The sequence below is a fragment of the Pantherophis guttatus genome, chromosome 1 (genome assembly GCF_059756535.1).
Source record: "Pantherophis guttatus breed Tessera chromosome 1, ASM5975653v1, whole genome shotgun sequence".
NCBI classification, from domain to species: Eukaryota; Metazoa; Chordata; class Lepidosauria; order Squamata; family Colubridae; genus Pantherophis; species Pantherophis guttatus.
The window spans coordinates 21423221-21444134 of NC_142063.1; the positions used below are offsets into that span (position 1 = coordinate 21423221).

Consider the following 20914-nt stretch of genomic DNA (forward strand, 5'->3'; position numbering starts at 1 on the left):
CCAGGTGCAGTGAGATGGGGATTCACACTGCATCATACTGTTCCCCCCTACATATGTCAGTGTTAGTCTCCCTGTAGATTGGGCCTGACATTAGGCTGCCTCAAATTTGGGTGCATCTTGGCCCCACCCCAATGTGTCCTGGCGCTGCATCCTGACCCTGCCCCTCTCATCGCTCAACAAGGTTCCCTCCTTGTTTTTTCCTGGCTTCTGTTCTGAAGCTGCTCACTTCCAAAGGACCAATTCATATTTTAGGGAACTTGTTTGCAAAGATGTGATCAAACCCCAAAACGTTAAGTTCAGCCCCTTGACAATGGCAGATGCTTCTCTGTACTGACTTTTCAGGAGGTTGAGTAACTGGGCCTTTCCCACCCCCCTACCCCCCAGCACTTCCGTTTCTTTCCTCCCACCCTTCATAGATATTTGAAAGAGGGAACTTTTGCTGGTTCCCTTTTTTCCCCTTCACAAGCAATGCCAACAGCGCAAGAGAGCAAAGCTGACAAGATCTCTTGAAGACTTCAAGGTATGGTGTGAGAAGCGTTTGGGGGTGGGTGGGAAAATAAGTCCCATATATCTTGTGGACTAGTGTCTTGAAAAGCCTTTCTCGGGTAGCAGCTGGAATAAACTGCTGGGGGCAAAATGGGAGTGCAGTTACTGTACAATAGAAGAGAATGGGAAAGCAAAACAACAGTTACGGTGGGTTGCAGTTTCAAAAGTTACACTGGATTAGATTCAACTCCACTCTCAACCTTTCAAGCTTAATGGGTGACTTAGGGTCGCTCACCATCTCTCAGATCAACCTGCCGTAATTGGTAGGATTGTTATGAAGTTAAAACTACCACTAGCAACTTGAGGTCTTAGAAGAAAAGTAGAATATAAAGTTGATTGAATATGCGTATAAATCATCTCTCAACCACCCGATCTGCATTGTGGATGGTATTGCTTGACTCTATTTTCCCATAAAAGAGCTTCAAGTTTTCCCATAAAGGAGCCTTGGTAGTACAGTGGTCTAAGGCACCCTGTTATTAAGCTGGTTATTAAGACCAGCTGCCTGCAATTACTGCAGGGTTCGAATCTCGCCAAGGCTCAAGGTTGACTCAGCCTTCCATCCTTTCTAAGGTAGGTAAATTGAGGACCCAGTTGTGGGGGCAATAAGCTGACTTTGTATAAAATATACAAAAGGATGAAGGCTATTGCTGAGCACATTGTAAGCCACCCTGAGTCTCCGGAGAAGGGCGGCATATAAATCAAATTTAAAAAAAAAAAAGTTTATTTCCACAACAATTTTGTAAGGTAGGTTATGGTGAGAGAAGTAGCCGGTAAGTTTCCATCGTTGAAGATGAGTTTGAAACTCCCTGGTCTGAGTTCAGATATTAAGCACCATTCCAAGCAGCTTATTTAATTAATTCCTCCCTTCCTCCACCACCCCATATCCTTCAACAAATTTGTGAGGTGGTATGTGTTGCAGTACTACCACACATAGTACTGTACAGTACTATGGAAGTATCTGACCCTAGAGTCAATTGTGATATTTGTGGTTTAGAAGGAACTTGGATCTTTCTTGTCTTAGTCTAACCACTTGATCAGTAAGCCTTTCCATTCTGTTTCTGAAGGCAGAAATGTTTCTGTAAACAAAATGTTAATTTGTAAGTTGTTCATTAGTAAAAGTGATGCTAGATGGTTCACAGTGAAGGAGAGGTCAAGGTACGTCTTTTGGACATGATTATAGAACAGTGGTGAAATCCAAATTATTTTACTACTGGTTCTGTGTGCAAGGCTTGGTGGGCGTGGCAGGGGAAGGATACTGCAAAATCTCCATTTCCACCCCACTCTGGGGCCAGCCAAAGATGGTATTTGCCAGTTCTCTGAACTACTCAAAATTTCCGCTATTGGTTCTCCAGACACTGTCAGAACCTGCTGGATTTCACCCCTGCTATAGAGGTAAACTATATAAAGGGACGTGGTGGCTCAGTGGCTAAGGCACTGAGTTTGTCGATCGAAAGGTTGGCAGTTCAGTGGTTCAAATCCCTAGTGCTGCGTAACAGGGTGAGCTCCTGTTACTTGTCCCAGCTTCTGCCAACCTAGCAATTTGAAAGCACGTAAAAGATGCAAGTAGAAAAATAGGGACCACCTTTGGTGGGAAGGTAACAGCGTTCCGTGCACCTTTGGCATTTAGTCATGCTGGCCATATAACCACGGAGACGTCTTCGGACAGCGCTGCCTCTTCGGCTTTGAAACGGAGATGAGCACCACCCCCTAGAGTTGGGAACGACTAGCACATATGTGCAAGGGGAACCTTTACCTTTACCTTATAGAGGTGAACAGAGATGGCTTTGTCGGTAATAAAATTGTTAGTGAAACATGAATGCCCAGGAATGAAGAAAAATGTGAGAAACACACTCCAGATTGCCCTGCTTTGACTCTCTTTGATATAAGATGGAGAGGTGACTTCCAAGATTCTGCTATTATGATCTAGATTAATAAAGTTTTAGTAAGAGACTCAGGTGGTGTAGTTCTGGCTGAGAGGCAAAGCCAGCTGGCTAACTTGGTGCCAGTCCTTCTCTCTCAGCCCCAGGAAGGAGGCAATAGCAAACTATAGTAGAACATCTGGTCACGAACGTTTCTGACCACGACCAAATCGGGTTCCGACCAAAAAATTCACAAATTTCTCCCTCCCCCTGCAGCTGATTTTGCCTTCCGTGTAAGCGCCAAATTTCCAAAATTAGGATCGGGTCACACCCAAATCGGGTTGCAACCAAAGTTATGGAACGAATTATGGTCATGACCAGAGGTTCTACTGTACTTTTAAAAACATGCCCAGATAATTGCCAGGAATCAAGACTGACTTGAGGGTGCAAATTTCATTTCAAAGTACTAGTATTTGTTTCCTGACATTAATAGCAAAATGGAGTTTCTGTATTCAACAGCAATCGACTTTCCATTTATGCCTTTTAATGGCCTGCTAAAGACATCTGATTGGTTTTCATTGGAATCTGAGGGCTGGGCTTAATGGGTTGATCTAGATCAGTGCAGAGAAGACCAACAAAGATGATTAGGGGACTGGAGGCTAAAACACATGAAGAACGGTTGCAGGAACTGAGTATGTCTAGTCTGATGAAAAGAAGAACAAAGGGTGACATAATAGCAGTATTCTGATATCTCGGAGGCTGCCACAAAGAAGAGGGAGTCGAGCTATTCTCCGAAGCACCTGAGGGTAGGATAAGAAGCAATGGGTGGAAACTAATCAAGGAGAGAAGCAACTTAGAACTAAGGAGAAATTTCCTGACAGTTAGAACAATTAATCAGTGGAACAACTTGCCTCCAAAGTTGTAAATGCTCCAACACTGGAAGTTTTAAAGAAAAGATTGGATAACCATTTGTCTGAAGTGATGTAGGGTTTCCTGCCTAAGCAGGGGGTTGGACTAGAAGACCTCCAAGGTCCCTTCCAACTCTGTTATTCTATTCTATTCTTTCGAGTGTGTTAGCTATGTAAATCCACCTTATTCCCAGGCAATCTATCTTTGAACACCAATCATGTGCTGGAGCATTTTTGGAAATGCACAAAGATTTTAATGGACTTTTGGTCTCATTCAGTTGAACAGTCTTTACTAGCCACTGTATGGTTTCCCCATATTCCTTTTTCTTAAATCATGAATTTTTAGCACTCCAAATCTTACAGATGTGATATAATAAATCTAAGTTTGTATCTCTGCCAAGAAATGGCCACAAAGGGTGGAATAAGCCTCTCCCTATTCTGCCCATAATAGTGCTACCCACTGCATTTTTCACCACTTGGTGGTGGCACGTGGCAACCAATTAAGCCATTTGAACACAGTACAGGATCTCTTGTAGAGTTGGTTTAATTGTTGTAAGAATCCTTACAAACAAATAAAATAATGAAAATTGAGAAGGGCTCCTTGGCTGCCAAATCAAATTTCATGATGCAGAAGGATCTAGCTTTTTTGCCATGTTATTGTCGAGGCCGGAAAGAAATTTAGGAGAAGGATTTAGATGCAAATTCATTTTTTTAATTTTTTTTTATTTTTTGAACCAAAGCATATCATCCAAAATGTGTACAGTACTTTTTAAAATATTACAGCACTCTTTTTTTAAAAAAAGAGAGTCAACATTCATACAGTATAGTATAACCTGAAAAAGCATTATATTGGGAAATTATTTTGGATGGGAAAAGTAGGGAAATCTGGCAAAATTGCAAAACTAATATACATAATTTTTGAGATGCTGGGCAAAAAAACAACAACATTGGGGTGCTGACTTTTGTAAAAGACCCTCAGGTTTGGCAGAATTGCATAAATGAGAAAAAAGAGAGGAGATTACCACAGCAGATTTGTAAAATTAGGATGGATTAGAATTGACAAATTTGCTACATACATCCCTCCAATTTGCCTTTATGTACTGTAGGATGTGGGGCCTGCTCGCCACTCTGCTGTTTTTCCTCTTTGGCTGTCATGTGGATGCTGCATGTCCCAGGATCAATTTTACATACTTCAATGACACACCGTGCCTGAATTTCAGTGGCTTGTTTCCTTACCCCAAAGTCAATTTCAGTATATGGAAACCAGTGAAAGAGTTGGATCTGTCCGATAACTCCATCGCAACATTATCAGAATTGGAGTCTGCAAAAAAGCTGGAATCGTTGTTTCTTCACAAAAATAAACTGAAGAGCCTTCCTTCCGACTTCTTTGACAAAACACCCAATCTGAAGGTCCTGAGTTTGGAGAAGAACAAACTTGGCTCTCTATCCATTGAAGAGTCCTATCACTGTCTGAAGGAGCTGCGCGTGGACTGTCACTGCAGTGTGGCTCGTGGCATTGTGAAATATTGCCACAACTGCTCAGACCAAGGCATCAAATGCCAGTGCTTCACTTCTGAAAGACTGGATAATGTAACTGATTACTACAAGGATAAGTGCTCTGCTAGCATTGGGTATGGTCTCTATGTTGGCATCATCGTACCAATTTTGATTCTGCTCCTGTTGGGCATCCTGGTTTTCTTTGTAATCCGGAGGAAGGCAGGGGCCCCAATCAATCAAGAAAAACGAATTTCCAACACATCTGAAGGTACTGCTGGACAATCAAGGTACATCAGCCGCTTACCCCAGCCAGGGAATAGATTTCAGGACAAAGAGTTCCACAAAGACTATGAGAATGTCTTGAAAGACCAATCCAAGGGCAGAGTGGGCAAAGTGAAAAGCGGGCAAGGCAACCACCAGAACCGGAAGCAGACTACTACCAAAAGGTGAGCAATCGGGAGGCATTATGTCTTGGGAAAGCACATTATGTCAGCATCAAACTAAAAAAACAAAACGAAACTCATTGCTTTGCTTGGGGCTTGCAAAGGGATGCCCTCCAAATAGGGTGGGGGGGAGGGGTCATCATGGCCCATTTGGTGCCAGGTTTTAAAAGTTTTAAAGAGTGAAGTGGATGCCTTAAGCAGCTTCAATGTATTTACTCTATATATACATACACACAGTATACACAGTATACACAGTATTTACAGTGTGTATACACTCTATACACACACACACATACATACATATATATATATATATACATACACACACACACATATATATATTTACTGACAACGAAATAAAGGGAGACTAGTATAGATCTATTTCAAGCAATTTAGCTCTCATCAGCTAGCCATACCCTTCTGGGATTCGAACCTGGGCTTGCCGGCATGTTAGGCAGATGTATTAACCTCTAAGCCATAGGTTCTCCTATTTGGGTAACTTACAACCACAACTGAGCCCAAAATTTATCTTGCTAAGTGAGAAATTTATTAAGTGCATTTTGCTCCATTTTACGGTTTTTCTTGCCCCATTTATTAAGTGAATCACTGCGGTTGTTAAATTAGCAACACTGTTATTAAGTGAATCTGGCTTTCCCATTGATTTTTTGCTTGTCCGAAGGTCACAAAAGGTGATCACAGGACCCCAGGACAGTACAACCGTCATAAATATGAACCAGTGATCAAACATCCGAATGTAAATCACATGATGATGGGGATGCTGCAATGGTCATAAGTGTGGGGAAATGGTCATAAGTCACTTTTTCAAGTGCTGTTGTAACTTCAAATAGTCACTAAATGAACTGTTGTAAATTGAGGACTACCTGTACAATACAATATATAATATAGGAACAATTGCAAAAAAAAAATCACATAATAATGTTAGAAATTTACAGTCTTATGGGCCACATTAATAGCTGTCCAGGGCTGAGCGTTGGACATACCTGGTTTAGAGGTGTCAGCTGGTTATTCAGGAAAAAAGGAAGAGCTGTTCAGTAGGAGTACATGGGGGTCTTTACCTTGAAGGAGGCATTTAAACGAATCAGTGGCCAGCTTGAGGTTCAAATGGCTTTTTGGAAGGTCACAGAACTCTGGCTCTGCTTTCTGGCTTCTGGGCCAGGAAATAAGTTCAGCTGAGTCTCTGTTTCGTTCTGCATTGTTGAGAAGATGACTATAGTAGCTTTACCTGCTGTCCTTATTGCTCATTTAACTCTTTTCCGTGTTTTTACAGGTATGCATTTGTTTTATGCTTGTTAGCTGCCCAGACATATTTGATTAAGATGGGAGGCCATATCTATTTGCAAAATAAATAAATTGGCTGTAGTAGTAGATAGTTGCACTATGGAGAGGATTGAATTAGACAATGTCCAAGATCTCACCCAATCCTTACCTTCTGTGATTCTAGGATTTTGCCCATAAAAGCTCTCCAAGATCCCCAATGCTTCTCCCGCCAAAACAAAGATTTGTCAAATTGTCAAATTCTTCAAACAATTCTGGAACTGTTTGGGGGCCACCAGGGCTGGGCTTCAAAAATTTTAGCAAGGGATTCTCTGCCCAGTTGCTGGGCGTGGCCATGGTGGGCATGGCCATGGCGGGGGAGGTGATGTTGTCGTTTTTGCCCTCCCTGGGCTCCTGAGGTTTTCTCGAGCCTCCGGGACGGCAGAAACGGCCTCCCTAGGCTCCGGAGGCCCTCTGGAGGCTGAAAACAGAACTTCTGGTAGGCCCGTTTTTCGCCCTCCCCAAGCCTTACCTCCATCCAAAACAGGCCGTGTGGGGACTCCTGGGAGGGGAGGGGTGGGATAGGCGGGGCCAGCCAGGAGTGGGATTTGGGGATTCTCCGAACTGCACAGAATCTTAGCTAGAGGTTCTCCCGAATCCCTGCGAACCCCCAGCAGTCCACCCCTGGGGGCCACAGAAGAGATACCTTTCAGTATTTCTTCTGCACCTATTAGGCTCTAAAACAACAGGTGTTCTTTTAGAAGGCATTTCATCTCACGAAGAAATATGTACCCACTTTAAACAGGACAATTACGTTTTTCGGAGCAAAATAAGTTTATTAAACTTACAGGACTTTAAACCAGCGGGGTTTTTTTTTTTTTTTTAACCTTGGCTACGTTAAGATGTGTGGACTTCAACTCCCAGAATTCCCCAGCTAGCTCAAAATTGAAAAGCGCTGCTTAAACAAATTGGTCTCCCCCAAACAAATGCAACATAGAGAGCCAAAATACCCCTAGTGACCCCTTCTTAAGAGTCAAAAGCATACAACTTCGTTTTCACAGCTCATTCCAGTTGTATAGAAGAAATAAAAGGGGACTTCTGTAGCTGCCTCTTAGTCCAGTCAGCTGCCCCCAGAATGTTTAAAAAAATTAAAAGAAAAAGAAAAGAGTCTGTTAAAAGCAGCATCAGTTCCCTGTCTGTCAGAGAACTGGAATTGAACTTCTCTTTTGTTATGTTCTGAGTGAACCAGAGTGACGTACTTTTTGGTCATATAATCTGCAGCTATCTACGATTCTGGGTCATATACAACTGTTGCTTGACTTGTGCGTTGTGACTTCAGCATAAACGAAGGCCCAATTCTAGTTTGAAATCTGGAAACAGCATGAGGAATAAAAGGATTGGGGTGGTGGTGGATGCATTTGTTTTATTTTAAATTGCTTTTCATCAAGGCTCAGATTGTAGCAATGGAGGTATCTTTTAAACCTGAACTTCCCCCTTTCTGAATTCCTGTTTACATAAGGGAAGTTTGAATTTTCATTTCAGAAATAGATTGTGCATACTATAGCTTGCTCCATTTTTTCAGTTAATTTGCAATTCCTTTTTTTCCTAATATTCCCTATGGAGTGCCTAGATAAAACCCTACAAAAAGGCGGTGGTAATTTGATGATACATATAACTGCATCATCATTTTTTGTGTGTTGTTTTGCATCTTATTGATGCACAAATAATGGTAAAGTATCATCATTAAAGTACCTCACTACAATCTTGAGGTGAGATGACGAGCTTGCCTTTTCGCAGTGTCCTAGCATAGCACAAAAAGATGAGAGGAGATGCAAATACAGATAGTTCTCATCTTATGACCACAATGGAGCGCAAAATTTTTGTGGCTAAGCAAGTCAGTTATTAAGTGAATCCAACTTCCCCCGTTGACTTTGCTTATCAGAAGCCAGATGGGAAGGTTATAACTGGTGACTACATGACATCGGGACAGTGCAAATGTCATAAATACATGCTAGTTGCCAGGTGCCCAAATTTTGATCACATGACCATGGAGATCCTGCAACTGGTCATACCATACGTCACTTTTTTTACTGGCCTTGTAACTTCAAACAGTCACCAAACAAATGGTTGTAAGCAGTGGTGAGTTGCTACCGGTTCTCCCCGGTTCTTGCGAATCGGTAGTGGAAATTTTGAGTAGTTCGGAGAACCGGTAAATACCACCTCTGCCTGGCCCTGCCCCCAATCTATTCGTTGCCTCCCAAGTTCCAGCTGATCGGCTAGAAGGAAAAAATCAGGGCTCACTTGACAAAGAAGAGAAAAAACAAAACAAGACACCGTAGCTTTAAATTGAGAAGCCAAGAAGCTTCCCAACTGATCGGCTAGAACTGATCTGCTCCTTGTAAACCGCTCAGTGGTGGTAGATTGGCAATTGAGGCCAAGCTGCCTGAAAGCAGTTTCCGATGCTCTCGGTGATGGCAGAGCGGCAAAAAACTGTTTAAATTCTTGCCACGGTGCTTCAAAGGGCTGCCCTACAGCTGATCAGCAGTAAAAGGCAGTGTGGTGGTAGACCAGGGCACTCCAAAAACAAATAGGTAGACCAGAACACTCCAAAAACAAATGGGTAGACTGGTACGGCTCTGTAAGCAGTTAAAAGCCTGGTAGTACCTCTGCTCAATCCTAAAGAATTGCTTGTCACATGACCATCAAACCATGCCCACAAAATAAGCCACGCCCACAGAACCGGTAGTAAAAAAATTTAGAACCCACCCCTGGTTGTAAATCGAGGACTACCTCTAACCCAAAGGGTCTGAAAACCTGCAAAAAATTAAATTTTCCAATACCCTCTTCAAATTGATTTTTTTTTAAAAAAAGAGGCGATTTTCTAGCATGAGAATGTCTAAATGATGTTTTCCAATATTAAATAATCCAGTACTGTAACATTCAATGAAAATTCATCATCCGGAATAGGTCTTCTCTATTTAACTGTCTGTTTTTGGTTTAGTTAAAAAAAATCTTTGTAAACAAATGTATCATGTTGCATTGACTTGCTAACCTTATCAAGATGGACAGCAAAAGTTGTTTAAAGTTGCAGTGGGCAGAACTGAGAACTTTGAATACAGTAAAGTAGAGAGTTATTTCTCGGGCTTCCTGAAATGCCTATGTGACTACAGGAAGTCTCTCTTTTTCAAAAAGCACAAGACTGCAATAAATTTGCTGGGTTTCTTAATTCTTGGCAATTCCCATTTCCCCCCTAACGATCTGCTGTAGCAAAGTACCCATATTCTACCATTTTTCATGATCTGTAGATTTTTTTTTTTTAACTCCATCATTCAGTGGTCATTCAACTCTGCATTTCAAAGCAAGGTCTTGAAGAAATTTACCAACCTGCATAATGTAGATCATATTTCTCAACCTCAGCAGTTTAAAGATATGTGGACTTCATCTTCCAGAATTCCCCAGCTAGCTTGCTGGCTGGGGAATTCTGTGAGTTGAAGTCCACATGTCTTAATGTTGTTGAGGTTTAGAATCACTGGTCTAGATTACCCAGTTCATATGGCCAGGAACTTGAATAGGCAGTCTGGGGTCTTTTGGATGTGAATCCTCATCAGCTCCAATTAGTTTGTCCTCTGGCAGGGGGTTGTGGGATTCCGCCCCAGGTGCCTGATGGACCCGGAAGGGTTCCTGACGGAGCTTGGGCCATTTCCTGCCTCCTTAACCCATGATTCGTCCGAGGCCCTAGTCACGGCCTGGGAACAGGCGGTGGTGGGAGCCTTGGATCGAATCGCGCCTTTGCGGCCTCTGACCCAACGCAGATCCCAGGTGGCTCCATGGTTTACCGTGGAGCTCAGGAAAATGAAGCGTCGGAGAAGACGCCCGGAGGGCAGTTGGAGATCCTCCCGATCCGAATCTGACCGAACACAGTTAAGAACCCATATTAGGTCTTATCTTGTGGCAATGGAAGCGGCAAAACGCCAATATTTTGCCGCTCTCATTGCATCTGCAGAAAACTGCCCAGCCGCTCTGTTTAGAGTGACCCGCTCTCTTCTCAATCATGGAGCGAGGGAGGACCCCTTGCAGGGCAGAGCTGAGGATTTTGTACAGTTTCTGCAAGATAAAATTGCTCAGATTCGGACTGGGTTGGACTCTGACTGGGCAGAGTCTGGCGAGGAGACAGGAGCCTGTCCTGATGGTAACATCTGGGTTGGGTTTGAGCCTGTTTCAATGGATGAAGTGGACAGGATCATGGGTCGACTGGGTGCCTCCACATGTTTATTGGACCCTTGTCCCTCCTGGCTTGTTTCTGCAGCCAGAGAGGTGACTGGAGGCTGGATTCAAGCGGTTGTCAACGCTTTTCTGAGGGAAAGGGTCTTCCCCGCCACACTTAAAGAGGCGTGGTTCATCCCCTCCTCAAGAAGCCCACCCTTGATCCAGACTCCCTTAACAACTATTGTCCAGTCTCCAACCTTCGCTTTATAGCGAAGGTTGTTGAGTCCATGGTGGCACAGCAGCTCCCGCAGTTCCTGGAGGAAACTGACTTCCTAGACCCGTACCAATTGGGTTTCAGGCACGGTTACAGCACGGAAACGGCATTGGTCACCCTAGTGAATGATCTCTGGAGGGCCAGGGATGGGGGTTGCTCCTCCATCATGGTCCTTCTTGACCTCTCAGCGGCTTTCGATACCATGGTATCCTACTGCAGCGACTCAGGGGGTTGGGGGTAGGAGGCACCGTTTTACGGTGGTTCTCCTACCTCTCGGGCCGCTCGCAGTTTCTATGGACGGGGGAGAGAGATCCACCCCGAGGCTCCTCACATGTGGGGTGCCTCAGGGGTCGGTTCTCTCCCCCCTGCTCTTTAACATCTATATGAAGCCTCTGGGTGAGATCATTTGTGGTTTCGGGGTGAGGTACCACCAATATGCTGATGACACTCAGCTTTATATCTCCACCCCGGATCACTCTGGGGATGCCCTTTCTGTGATGTCCCGCTGCCTGGAAGCGGTACGGGCCTGGATGGGAAGAAACAGACTCAGACTCAACCCATCCAAGACTGAGTGGCTGTGGATACAGGCATCTCGTGATCTAGTGGCTCCATCTCTTGTGATGGGAGGGGAGGTCCTTACTCCCTCAGAAAGGGTCCGCAATCTGGGGGTCCTCCTGGATTCATGGCTATCTTTAGAAGATCACTTGACAGCCGTGACCAGGGGGGCCTTCACACAGGTATACCTGGTGCGCCAGTTGTGCCCTTTCCTAGATCGGGATGCCCTTGCCACGGTCACTCATGCCCTTGTTACGTCTCGGTAGGACTACTGTAACGCCCTCTACATGGGGCTACCCTTGGGATGCACCTGAAGGCTACAGTTAGTCCAGAATGTGGCCGCGTGGGTTGTTACGGAGGCTTCTCGGTACTCCCGTGTGACACCCCTCCTGCCCGAGCTGCACTGGCTACCGGTGGTTCTTCGAGTTCGTTTCAAGGTGCTGGTGTTCACCTATAAAGCCCTACATGGCTTAGGCCTGGGGTATCTGCAGGATCATCTCCTGCCATCCTCCCATCGTCTGGTGCGCTCACACAGAGCGGGCCTCCTCAGGGTGCCATCAGCCAGACAATGTCGGCTGGCGGCCTGCAGGGGGAGAGCCTTCTCTGTGGGAGCACCGACCCTCTGGAATGGGCTGCCCACCGGCCTCAGGACAGTCCCTGACCTCCTCTCCTTCCGCTGCGAATTGAAGACGTGGCTTTTTCACCAAATGGGCTGAATCCGTAGGGGTGATTTTTAATAATTTTAATTAAATTTTTAATTAATTTTAACTAATTTTAAATTGACTTTGATGTTTATGTAATTTCTTGTTCCTTCTTGTAAGCCGCCCTGAGTCCTTCGGGAGAAGGGCGGCATATAAATTACATAAATAAATAAATAAATAAATAAATAATAAAATATCTGAAGCAGAGGTGGTATTCAGCCGGTTCAAACTGGTTTCTCCGAACCAGTAGCGGAAAGTGTGCTGCCCCAGCTCTATGCCATCCTATTTCAGCACATTTTTTAGGCCAGGCGCATGTGCGGAAGGCAGGCATGCACACAAACTGAGTGCGTGTGCGTGCGAATCGGGTCTGTGCGCGTGGGGCGAACCGGTAGTAACATAATCTGAAACCCACCGCTGATCTGAAGGTTATTTTGGCCAGTAATCCCATCTAACTGGCTTTCATGTAGTCTTCTCTAATCCAAGAGTCTCCTTCCTCTTCCTGTTGAGAGATTGGTCAATTTCCCCAAATTTCCAAATACCCGTAAACACAATCTGAATGAGATTAATCGAGTTAAGAGATATGTCAAGGCAAAAGAGGACGTATAAGCACATCTTGTTTTTAGAAAAGGAGATTACTTTCCTTCTCTGGGTTTGTTTTACTCCGGTGGGGTCAATCCAATTAAAAACAGAAACGAAAATGAAGAGCCCAATAAAAGGTAATAAAAGGACAGATGGTAGAACAACTGGCTTAAGGATGGAGGAACTGAAAGAGAAAGTCATCTGTAGCTTCTGCTAGAATAGGAGGGAAAGGGCAAGGACAAGATTTGGGAACCCATGATCTTCCAGGGCTGGTTTCACACACCACATTTACATTCTCAAACTAAATTACTTTAACCCAATACTGTAACCCTGTAGCATGCTTTGCCCAAACAAGTATGTCATATTATGACTGAACATGGTGGGTTGGTTCACGCTACACCTTAGGATTGTTCTGGTCCTGATAGATCACTTAGTTTATAGACCTACAAACTACTAAATACCCCATTGTAGTCTAATGTAGGATGTTGTATGAACCCAGCCAACAAATCGCAATTTACCTCAGTCTTCTTAAGGGGGGGGGAATTGCTGATATGATCTTGGGCTGAGGACAGAGATGGTAGGGAGGGGTCTGGAAAAGACTCCCCTTTGCTGCTTCTGCCATTTACATTTTTTCCATAAAACTTTATAACTATCACAATATCAAAAGTTACGTATAATATTAGATAAACGCACTATTCCTAAGAAGGCTGTAGGTACATAGATGGACAGCTGGATAGAGCTATAGGGCATGTGACTTTCTAAGTGATTACAAGCAATTTAGAGGGGAATGCAATCTCTCTTTTTTTCCCCTTTTTTTAATAAAAAGGCTGATCAGGAAATGTAGGCAAAACAACCATGTTGTGCATTACTATAATAATTACATTATTCTATAATTACTATAATAATTACATTATTACTATAATAATTACATTATTCCCAGATATTTCAAATTTGTATAGCAGCCCATCACAAACTTGTACAAGTTTGTGATGGGCTGCTATACAAATTTGAAATATCTGGGAATAATGTAATTACTGAAGTAAATGTAATAAACAAAGTTCATGACATCTCAAAGACTCACATGAGGGTGAATTGATTTCTGGACACACCCTATCTGCAATGAAATCATTTGTTGTGTAAATGGCAGAGTTCATGAATCGTTTTAGAGACTCGTGGCAATGTAATGTTTGAGAATTTCTGGGGAAGTTAAGTTAAGATGGCAGTCCCAACACACATTAATGTAGATACTGTATTAACATTAATACAGTATTTGGCACACACACACACATACATACAGATAGACAGACAAACAAACATCCTTGGATACATTTGGGTTGTAAGGATCAGTGGAAATCCTAAGCAGTGTGGCTGTGTGATGCCATTTATTTATAGAATAAAGAGATCCACATAATCCACCCTTTCTCTGGAAGTCCACATTCTTAGTATGATGGAAGAAAATTTGTTTTCAACATTTCCTAAGATGGGGGAAGGAATGGGAGAGGAGAATTTCCTTTAAGATATTCAAGTTTGTAGTGTTTTTTTTTTTAAATTGGTCTGTGTGCTTGGCCTCCCTGTTGACTGCAACCTGATTTCTCCAGGGTTTCCATTAAATCTCAAAAAACAACAAGAGGAGTGACCCCCTCCTTTGAGGCTTCTCTAAGTATAAACAGCCAGCAAGCTTTAGAGAGATGGAAATGTGTGTGTGAGAGGAAACTACAATGTCAACAGTCAAGTCAGCTCAAAAATGTGTTAAGACAAACTCAAATTAAGTTGCCAGGTTCCCTGAGAAAAAGGTAGCCTTTACAGCAGGGGAAGACCACTTGAAAAATTGCACTACACAGTATTACAGGAAGTCCTCAACTTACGACCACAGATGAGACCTGAAATTCTGTTGTTATGTGGTTGTTAAGTGAGTTACCACATGTCTATGCCCAGTTTTACGACCTTCTTTGTCAGAATGATTAAGTGAATCCTGCTTTCCCCAATGACTTTGCTTGTTAGAAATTGTCTGGGAAGACTGTGAATGGCCGTCGTGTGATCCTGGGTGACTACGGAAACACTGTAACCATTTTTAAGTGCAAGAGCTGGTCATAAGTTACAGGCAGTCCAGTGGTGGGTTCCTCCCGGTTCGGTCCGGTTCGGCCGAGCCAGTAGCGGTGACGATATGACGTCACCGAACCGGTTCTCCCCCCCCCCGCCCTCCCCCCCCACGTTATTTTTACCTTTTATTTGGTCCCACCCCCAATCTATTGCTGCCTCCTGAGTCCCAGCTGATGACTAGAGGGAAAAAAACTGTTTAAACTCTTGCCGCGGGGCTTCAAAGGGCCGTTCTACAGCTGATCAGTGTTAAAAGCAAATAAATGAGTTGGGTCGTAAGTGCGAGGACCTTCCAGAAATGACTCTGACCAGCTAGCCACACCCACCTAGTCACATGACCTCCAAGCCACACCCACAAAATAAGCCACGCCCACAGAACCAGTAGTAAAAAAATTTAGAACCCACCCCTGAGGCAGTCCTCAACTTACGACCACAATTGTGCCCAAAATTTCCATTGCTAAGCAAGACAATTATTACGTGAGTCTTTTTGCCCCGTTTTATGACCTTTCTTGCCACTGTTGTTAAGTAAATCATTGCAGTTGTTGAGCGAATCATTTCATCATTCAACGAATCTGGCTTCCCCTCCTAGTCCAACCCCTTGCACTCACAGGAGACCTATACTATTTCTGATAAATGACTACCCAGTCTCTTCTTAAAAGCCTCAGGTGATGGGGCGCCCACATTTTCTGGAGGCAAGTTGTTCCACTGGTTAATTGTTCTCACAGTTAGGAATTTTCTTCTTAATTCTAGGTTACTTCTCTCCTTGGTTAGTTTCCATCCATTGTTTCTTGTCTTGCCTTCTGGTGCTTTGAAGAATAGGTTGACCCCTTCTTCCATGTGGCAGCCCTTCAAGTATTGGAGGACTGATACCCCTGATCCTTCTTTTCACTATACTAGGCATGCCCAGTTCCTGCAATCGTGCTTCATATGTTCTAGGCCCCTAATCATTTTTTTTGCTCTTCTCTGAATTCTTTCCAGAGTCTCAATTGACCCAAGTCTGACAATTGACTTGGTTGCAGCTCTTCCTCCTGACTCCCAAGGTTCTTCTCACAGCCCATTACAGTTAGAAATGCCCACTGCAAACATTCGTTTTAGAAAGCTTTTTTTAAGAGTCATCGAGCTGTGCCAGCATACACAGGTCATGTGTTTCTCAGCTTTTTCTCTTAACTAATTTCCGGTTGGGCAATCTCTCCCTCTTTCTCTCCCCCCACCCCGTTTTTCTCTGCTTTGAGTAATAGCCAGGAAAAGGAATGGAGAAAGTCCCCATTGAAACCCTACGCCTTGTTCCCAGCAGCAACTTCCTGGGCAGAAATGTGCTTCTTCAGTTGTGCTTAAAATAGTCTACCACAGAGGATTTTCAGGCTGCTGTTCTGCTGCCTGAATCATTAGCTTCCCCAATCGATATAGTGGGTGGCCATTACAGGTATTCCTCGGCTTACGATCAAAATTTTATTTATTTATTTATTTTATTTTATTAAATTTCTATACCGCCCTTCTCCCGAAGGACTCAGGGCGGTGAACAGCCACAAGATAAAACACATAAATACAAAAATTTAAAATAAATTAAAAACGAATTAAATAATTTGGCTGAATTTAAAATACCCCATAATTTAAAACAAATTAAAATTTACATTTAAAAAAGGGGAGAAGATTTAGGCCAGGCCAGCTTGATGGAATAAAAAAGTCTTAAGCGCGCGACGGAAGGTGCGCAGATCCGGGATCCTCCGTATCTCCAGGGGAGCTCGTTCCAGATCATAGGTGCCCCCACAGAGAAGGCTCCAACCTTTTGTTGCTAAGCAAGATAGTGGTTAAGTGAGCTTTGCCCCGATTTACAGATCTTTTGAGTCGTTCTTGCTGCCATTGTTAAGTGAATCACTGTGGTTGTTAAATTAATACCACGGTTGTTAAATGAATCTGGCTTCCCCATTGACTTTGCTCATCAGAAGGTCGCAAAAGTGGAATGAGAGGAACTATCTTTAAGCAGAAAAATGGCACTGTGTTTCAATGACCGCCTCTCATTGAATCGGGCCGTTTTCATGCCTTTCAGGCCAGCGGCATCAGACTGGCCTCTGTCGCAAGCAAAATTTTAACATAACATAACATTGCAATAGTGGCGAATATCTGTAGCTCAGGTGCAGGATGAGGGCGAAGGCTCGTTCTCCGAGCTTGTGGGTTGGTTTCCCTAGCTCATTATCAGGCGAGGTAACATCTTCCGCGGAGTTTGTGGAGTTATGTTAACATAGCATAACATAGAATAAACCAGAATAACAGAGTTGGAAGGGACCTTGGAGGTCTTCTAGTCCAACCCCCTGCCTATTTAGGCAGGAAACCCTACACCACTTCAGACAAATGCTTATCCAACATCTTCTTAAAAACTTCCAGTGTTGGAGCACTCACAACTTCTGGAGGCAAGTTGTTCCACTGATTAATTGGTAGAATTCTTATGAATTAGGGTGTGCCTGTCAAACACTCTTAGGCATGGAAGTTTTATGTATAGGAACAGTCTTCTTCTGACAATAAATTTATGGAGTTAAAATACTAGACTAGGCAGGGCTTTTTTATTTGAACTAGTGGGCCTCTTTTTTTTTTTCTTTTTTTTTAATTTGATTTATATGCCGCCCTTCTCCGGAGACTGAGGGCGGCTTACAATGTGCTAAGCAATAGCCTTCATTCTTTTGTATATTTATACAAAGTCAGCTTATTGCCCCCACAACTGGGTCCTCAATTTACCTACCTTAGAAAGGATGGAAGGCTGAGTCAACCTTGAGCCTTGGCGAGATTCAAACCTGCAGTAATTGCAGGCAGCTGGTCTTAATAACCAGCTTAATAACAGGGTGCCTTAGACCACTGTACTACCAAGGCTCTTATATTTTTATCCCTGCCCTAAATGTCAAAAACCAGTCTTAAAAACAGATTTTGTTTCTGAAAGAGTTTCCTCCATCGCCTGCCCCTCCAGTGAAAGCCCTTGACATGTCTTCAACTAAAATCGCGCAAGAGGTCTAGCATCGTTTAGGCCTTCCTGGCATGGATCCAGGTTATCTGAGGAACCGTCTGGTCCTGATGGGAGTAGCCCGCTCCACTCGTTTCAGTGGAAAGGGCCTACTTCGGCCAAAGAATTTTGGCTGGCCTGCTCCAGGAGAAAATCCTTGGCTCTGCTACTTGGTCTGGGACCTCAACAGAGGACTGCTACATTGGGGGCGGCCGACCAGGTGGAGAAGATCCCCAGGCTGCCCAACATCTAGGTTTTTAACTTTTCTACTCAATTTTTTTTCTAATTTTATTTATTTATTTAGTATTTGTTTGTTTGTTTGACTTCTATAGTCATTCGTCTCAGCAAAACAATTCTGGGCGGCTCTTAATTCAAAACATGTATTACAATTAAAATCTTACAAACATCTTAAAGCAATAAAAACGGTAAAAAGCATTAAAACAGTAAAAACATTAAAACCTGTAATTTGGAATATATACAAATCAAAGGCGTCTGTCTGGCCTGTTAACAATATAGCCAGGAGGTGGGGCCCTTGGTGCATGTAGCGCCCCAGACTCAGGTGCATAGCCGGATTTTGAAAGCTTTACGAAAAAGCCTTTAAGTTTTTATTATATTATAAGCCATCAAAAGTCGCTGTGTCAGGGACGTGGCCAGTTAGAAATTTAATAAATAATAATTGTTGCACAACTTGAAACACCTATTCAAATATAGGCAGACACCAAATAAAAGAAATCCATATACACCCAAAGAAATAATTAGCTTTTCATGAACACCATAATGCTTTCTGAACATATATTGTCTCTCCCCATTATTTTTAAATGAGGGTGAAGCACCTTTCCACTTTTTGGAAAATGTGTGAAGCTTCTCTCCATGATGAATTGCAGATGGCAAGCTTCAAAATGGGATAAAAATGCATTTCTTGTCATTAGCAGAGGAAAGAAGATAATTTGGAAAATAATTAGTCCTGCAGGGAGCTTAAAGGTGAGATAAGTTGGAATATACTGTATATCTTCCAAGCGTATGGGTAGAATCCATTAAAAAAACCTCCCCCCCGATAGATAGATAGATAGAGACAGACAGACAGACAGACAGACAGACAGACAGACAGACAACAATAGCACTTAGACTTATATAACACTTCACAGTGCTTTACAGCATATTGACCCCAACTCTCTGGGTCCTCGTTTTACCGACCTCGGAAGGATGGAAGGCTGAGTCAACCTTGAACCGGTGAGATTCAAACTGCCAAACTGCAGGCAGTAGTTTAAAATGTTTTATGATACTTGCCAGAGAGGGAAAAGAAAACAGACTGAATGGTTGACAGTGGTTATTTCACAAGAATCTTTCTGAACAACTGTACATTCAAATTTTCTTTAATTTTAAATATTAATGGCTTCACAGAGAGCTTCATTTTTTGGCCATTCTGGTTTTTTTGTTTTTGTTTTACATTACTCATTAATTTGAATGTAAAGAAGTTGATTTCTCTATATCATGAGTCATTTGATCTAGGGCCAATGTTTTTCAACGAGCTGGTTGGGGAATTCTGGGAGTTGAAGTCCACACATCTTAAAAGTTCTACACTCCTCTAAAGACTTCTTACTTCATAATGTGATTTAACATCTCTTTGTATTATGCTTTTAATATTAATTGCAGTTTTTAATTCTATGTCTAGACTGTGTTTAGTTACAGGTGCATAATGAATACATTTGCTATTATAATAGCTCCCTTAAAAGCCCTCAAAATGGTCTCCAAAGGAAAATAAACAATTTAAAACAATAATACATACTGTATCGGATCAAAAATGAGAGGAGGATCAAAATGATTCCATGGGGGGGACATGATAATAATCTTTTTTGTTTGGGGGATTTTGGGCCCTCAGGTCTCCATCGAAAAGTGAGAACAGTGATTCTGCTGAAGGCCATCAGCCCGTCTACGCTAATACTCAGGAATTATATTACAACTATACTGGGAAGTCTATACCAGAAGCAGTAGATGATGTCTACATTATTCCAGACCAGTGATACCTTGGCTCCATCAACACTGCTATGACCAAGGATGACCCAAAACATCTCCTGGGCCTGTTGCAATGCCCGTTCTCCAGAACACCATACCTCAATTCATTTGCTGGCATCTTGTAAATCACTGAAGAGTTAGATGGGACCTACAGGTTGGGTGAGACCATCACTGTGGCTTTCTTTAGCATGGTTATGGTGATGTGGTGGAATGGATTGTCTTCAGGCATCATTATGTTATCTTCTCATTGTTGTTTATCTTGATATTCATTAGGTTTGTTTGTTGATTTGGATTACCTATGTTTCCTACCTATGAGGTAGGAGACCTTCTCTGCTGTTGCCCACACTTTGGGGCATGTTAATCCCCAGAGGCAAAAGGAGCCCCAATGTTTTTGGTTTTCTGGAAGAGGGTTAGACCTGGCTCTGCCAATGAGCACAGGAGTCTAAAAGGATGATGCAGCCCTAGGGGTAGGGGTAGGGATTGGTTTAGGGACACTCCCTCTGCCTTGTTAACCTAAGTTCTTTAAACATTGATTTTCTCTTTTAATTTGTAAATTTTAACCTTGTTCTTAATTCTGTTTTTAACCATATTTTTAACTATATGTTTAAATTGTTTTATGATGTGGTGGTAAACTGTTCAGAGTGACTTATGGTATAGAAATGTAATAAATGTAAATAAATAAACAAATATAATAAATGAATAAATGGTCATTTTGTGACGGTATTTCACTTTCATGATGAACCAGTTTGGTATAGTGTGCTGGCCTAGAAACCAGGAGGCTGGAGTTCTAGTTCTGTCTTATGCATGAAAGCTGGCTGGGGGACTTTGGGACAATCACCAGGAGATTGTGAGTTCTAATCCTGTCTTAGGCACGAATGTTGGCTAGATGTGATCTTGGGTCAGTTGCTGTCTCTCAGCCCAACCCAACTCACCAGGTTGCTGCTGTGAGGAAAATAGAAAATCTAACAAAAT

General features: G+C 42.8%; 1 protein-coding gene across 2 annotated transcripts; it reads left to right on the forward strand.

The window, feature by feature from the left end:
- The first annotated feature begins 440 nt into the window (after nt 1-440).
- Nucleotides 441-20646, forward strand: LOC117677441 (uncharacterized). Of its 2 annotated transcripts, XM_034437632.3 has the most exons (3): nt 441-520; nt 4420-5256; nt 19809-20646. In XM_034437632.3, exons 2-3 carry the CDS (start codon nt 4421-4423, stop codon nt 19948-19950), a joined length of 978 nt encoding a protein of 325 aa, XP_034293523.2. In that variant the 5' UTR covers nt 441-520; nt 4420; the 3' UTR covers nt 19951-20646. The 2 variants fall into 2 exon arrangements, with proteins under 2 accessions (XP_034293523.2, XP_034293522.2); XM_034437631.3 differs by lacking the exon at nt 441-520 and having other exon boundaries at nt 4316-5256.
- The last annotated feature ends 268 nt before the right edge of the window (nt 20647-20914 follow it).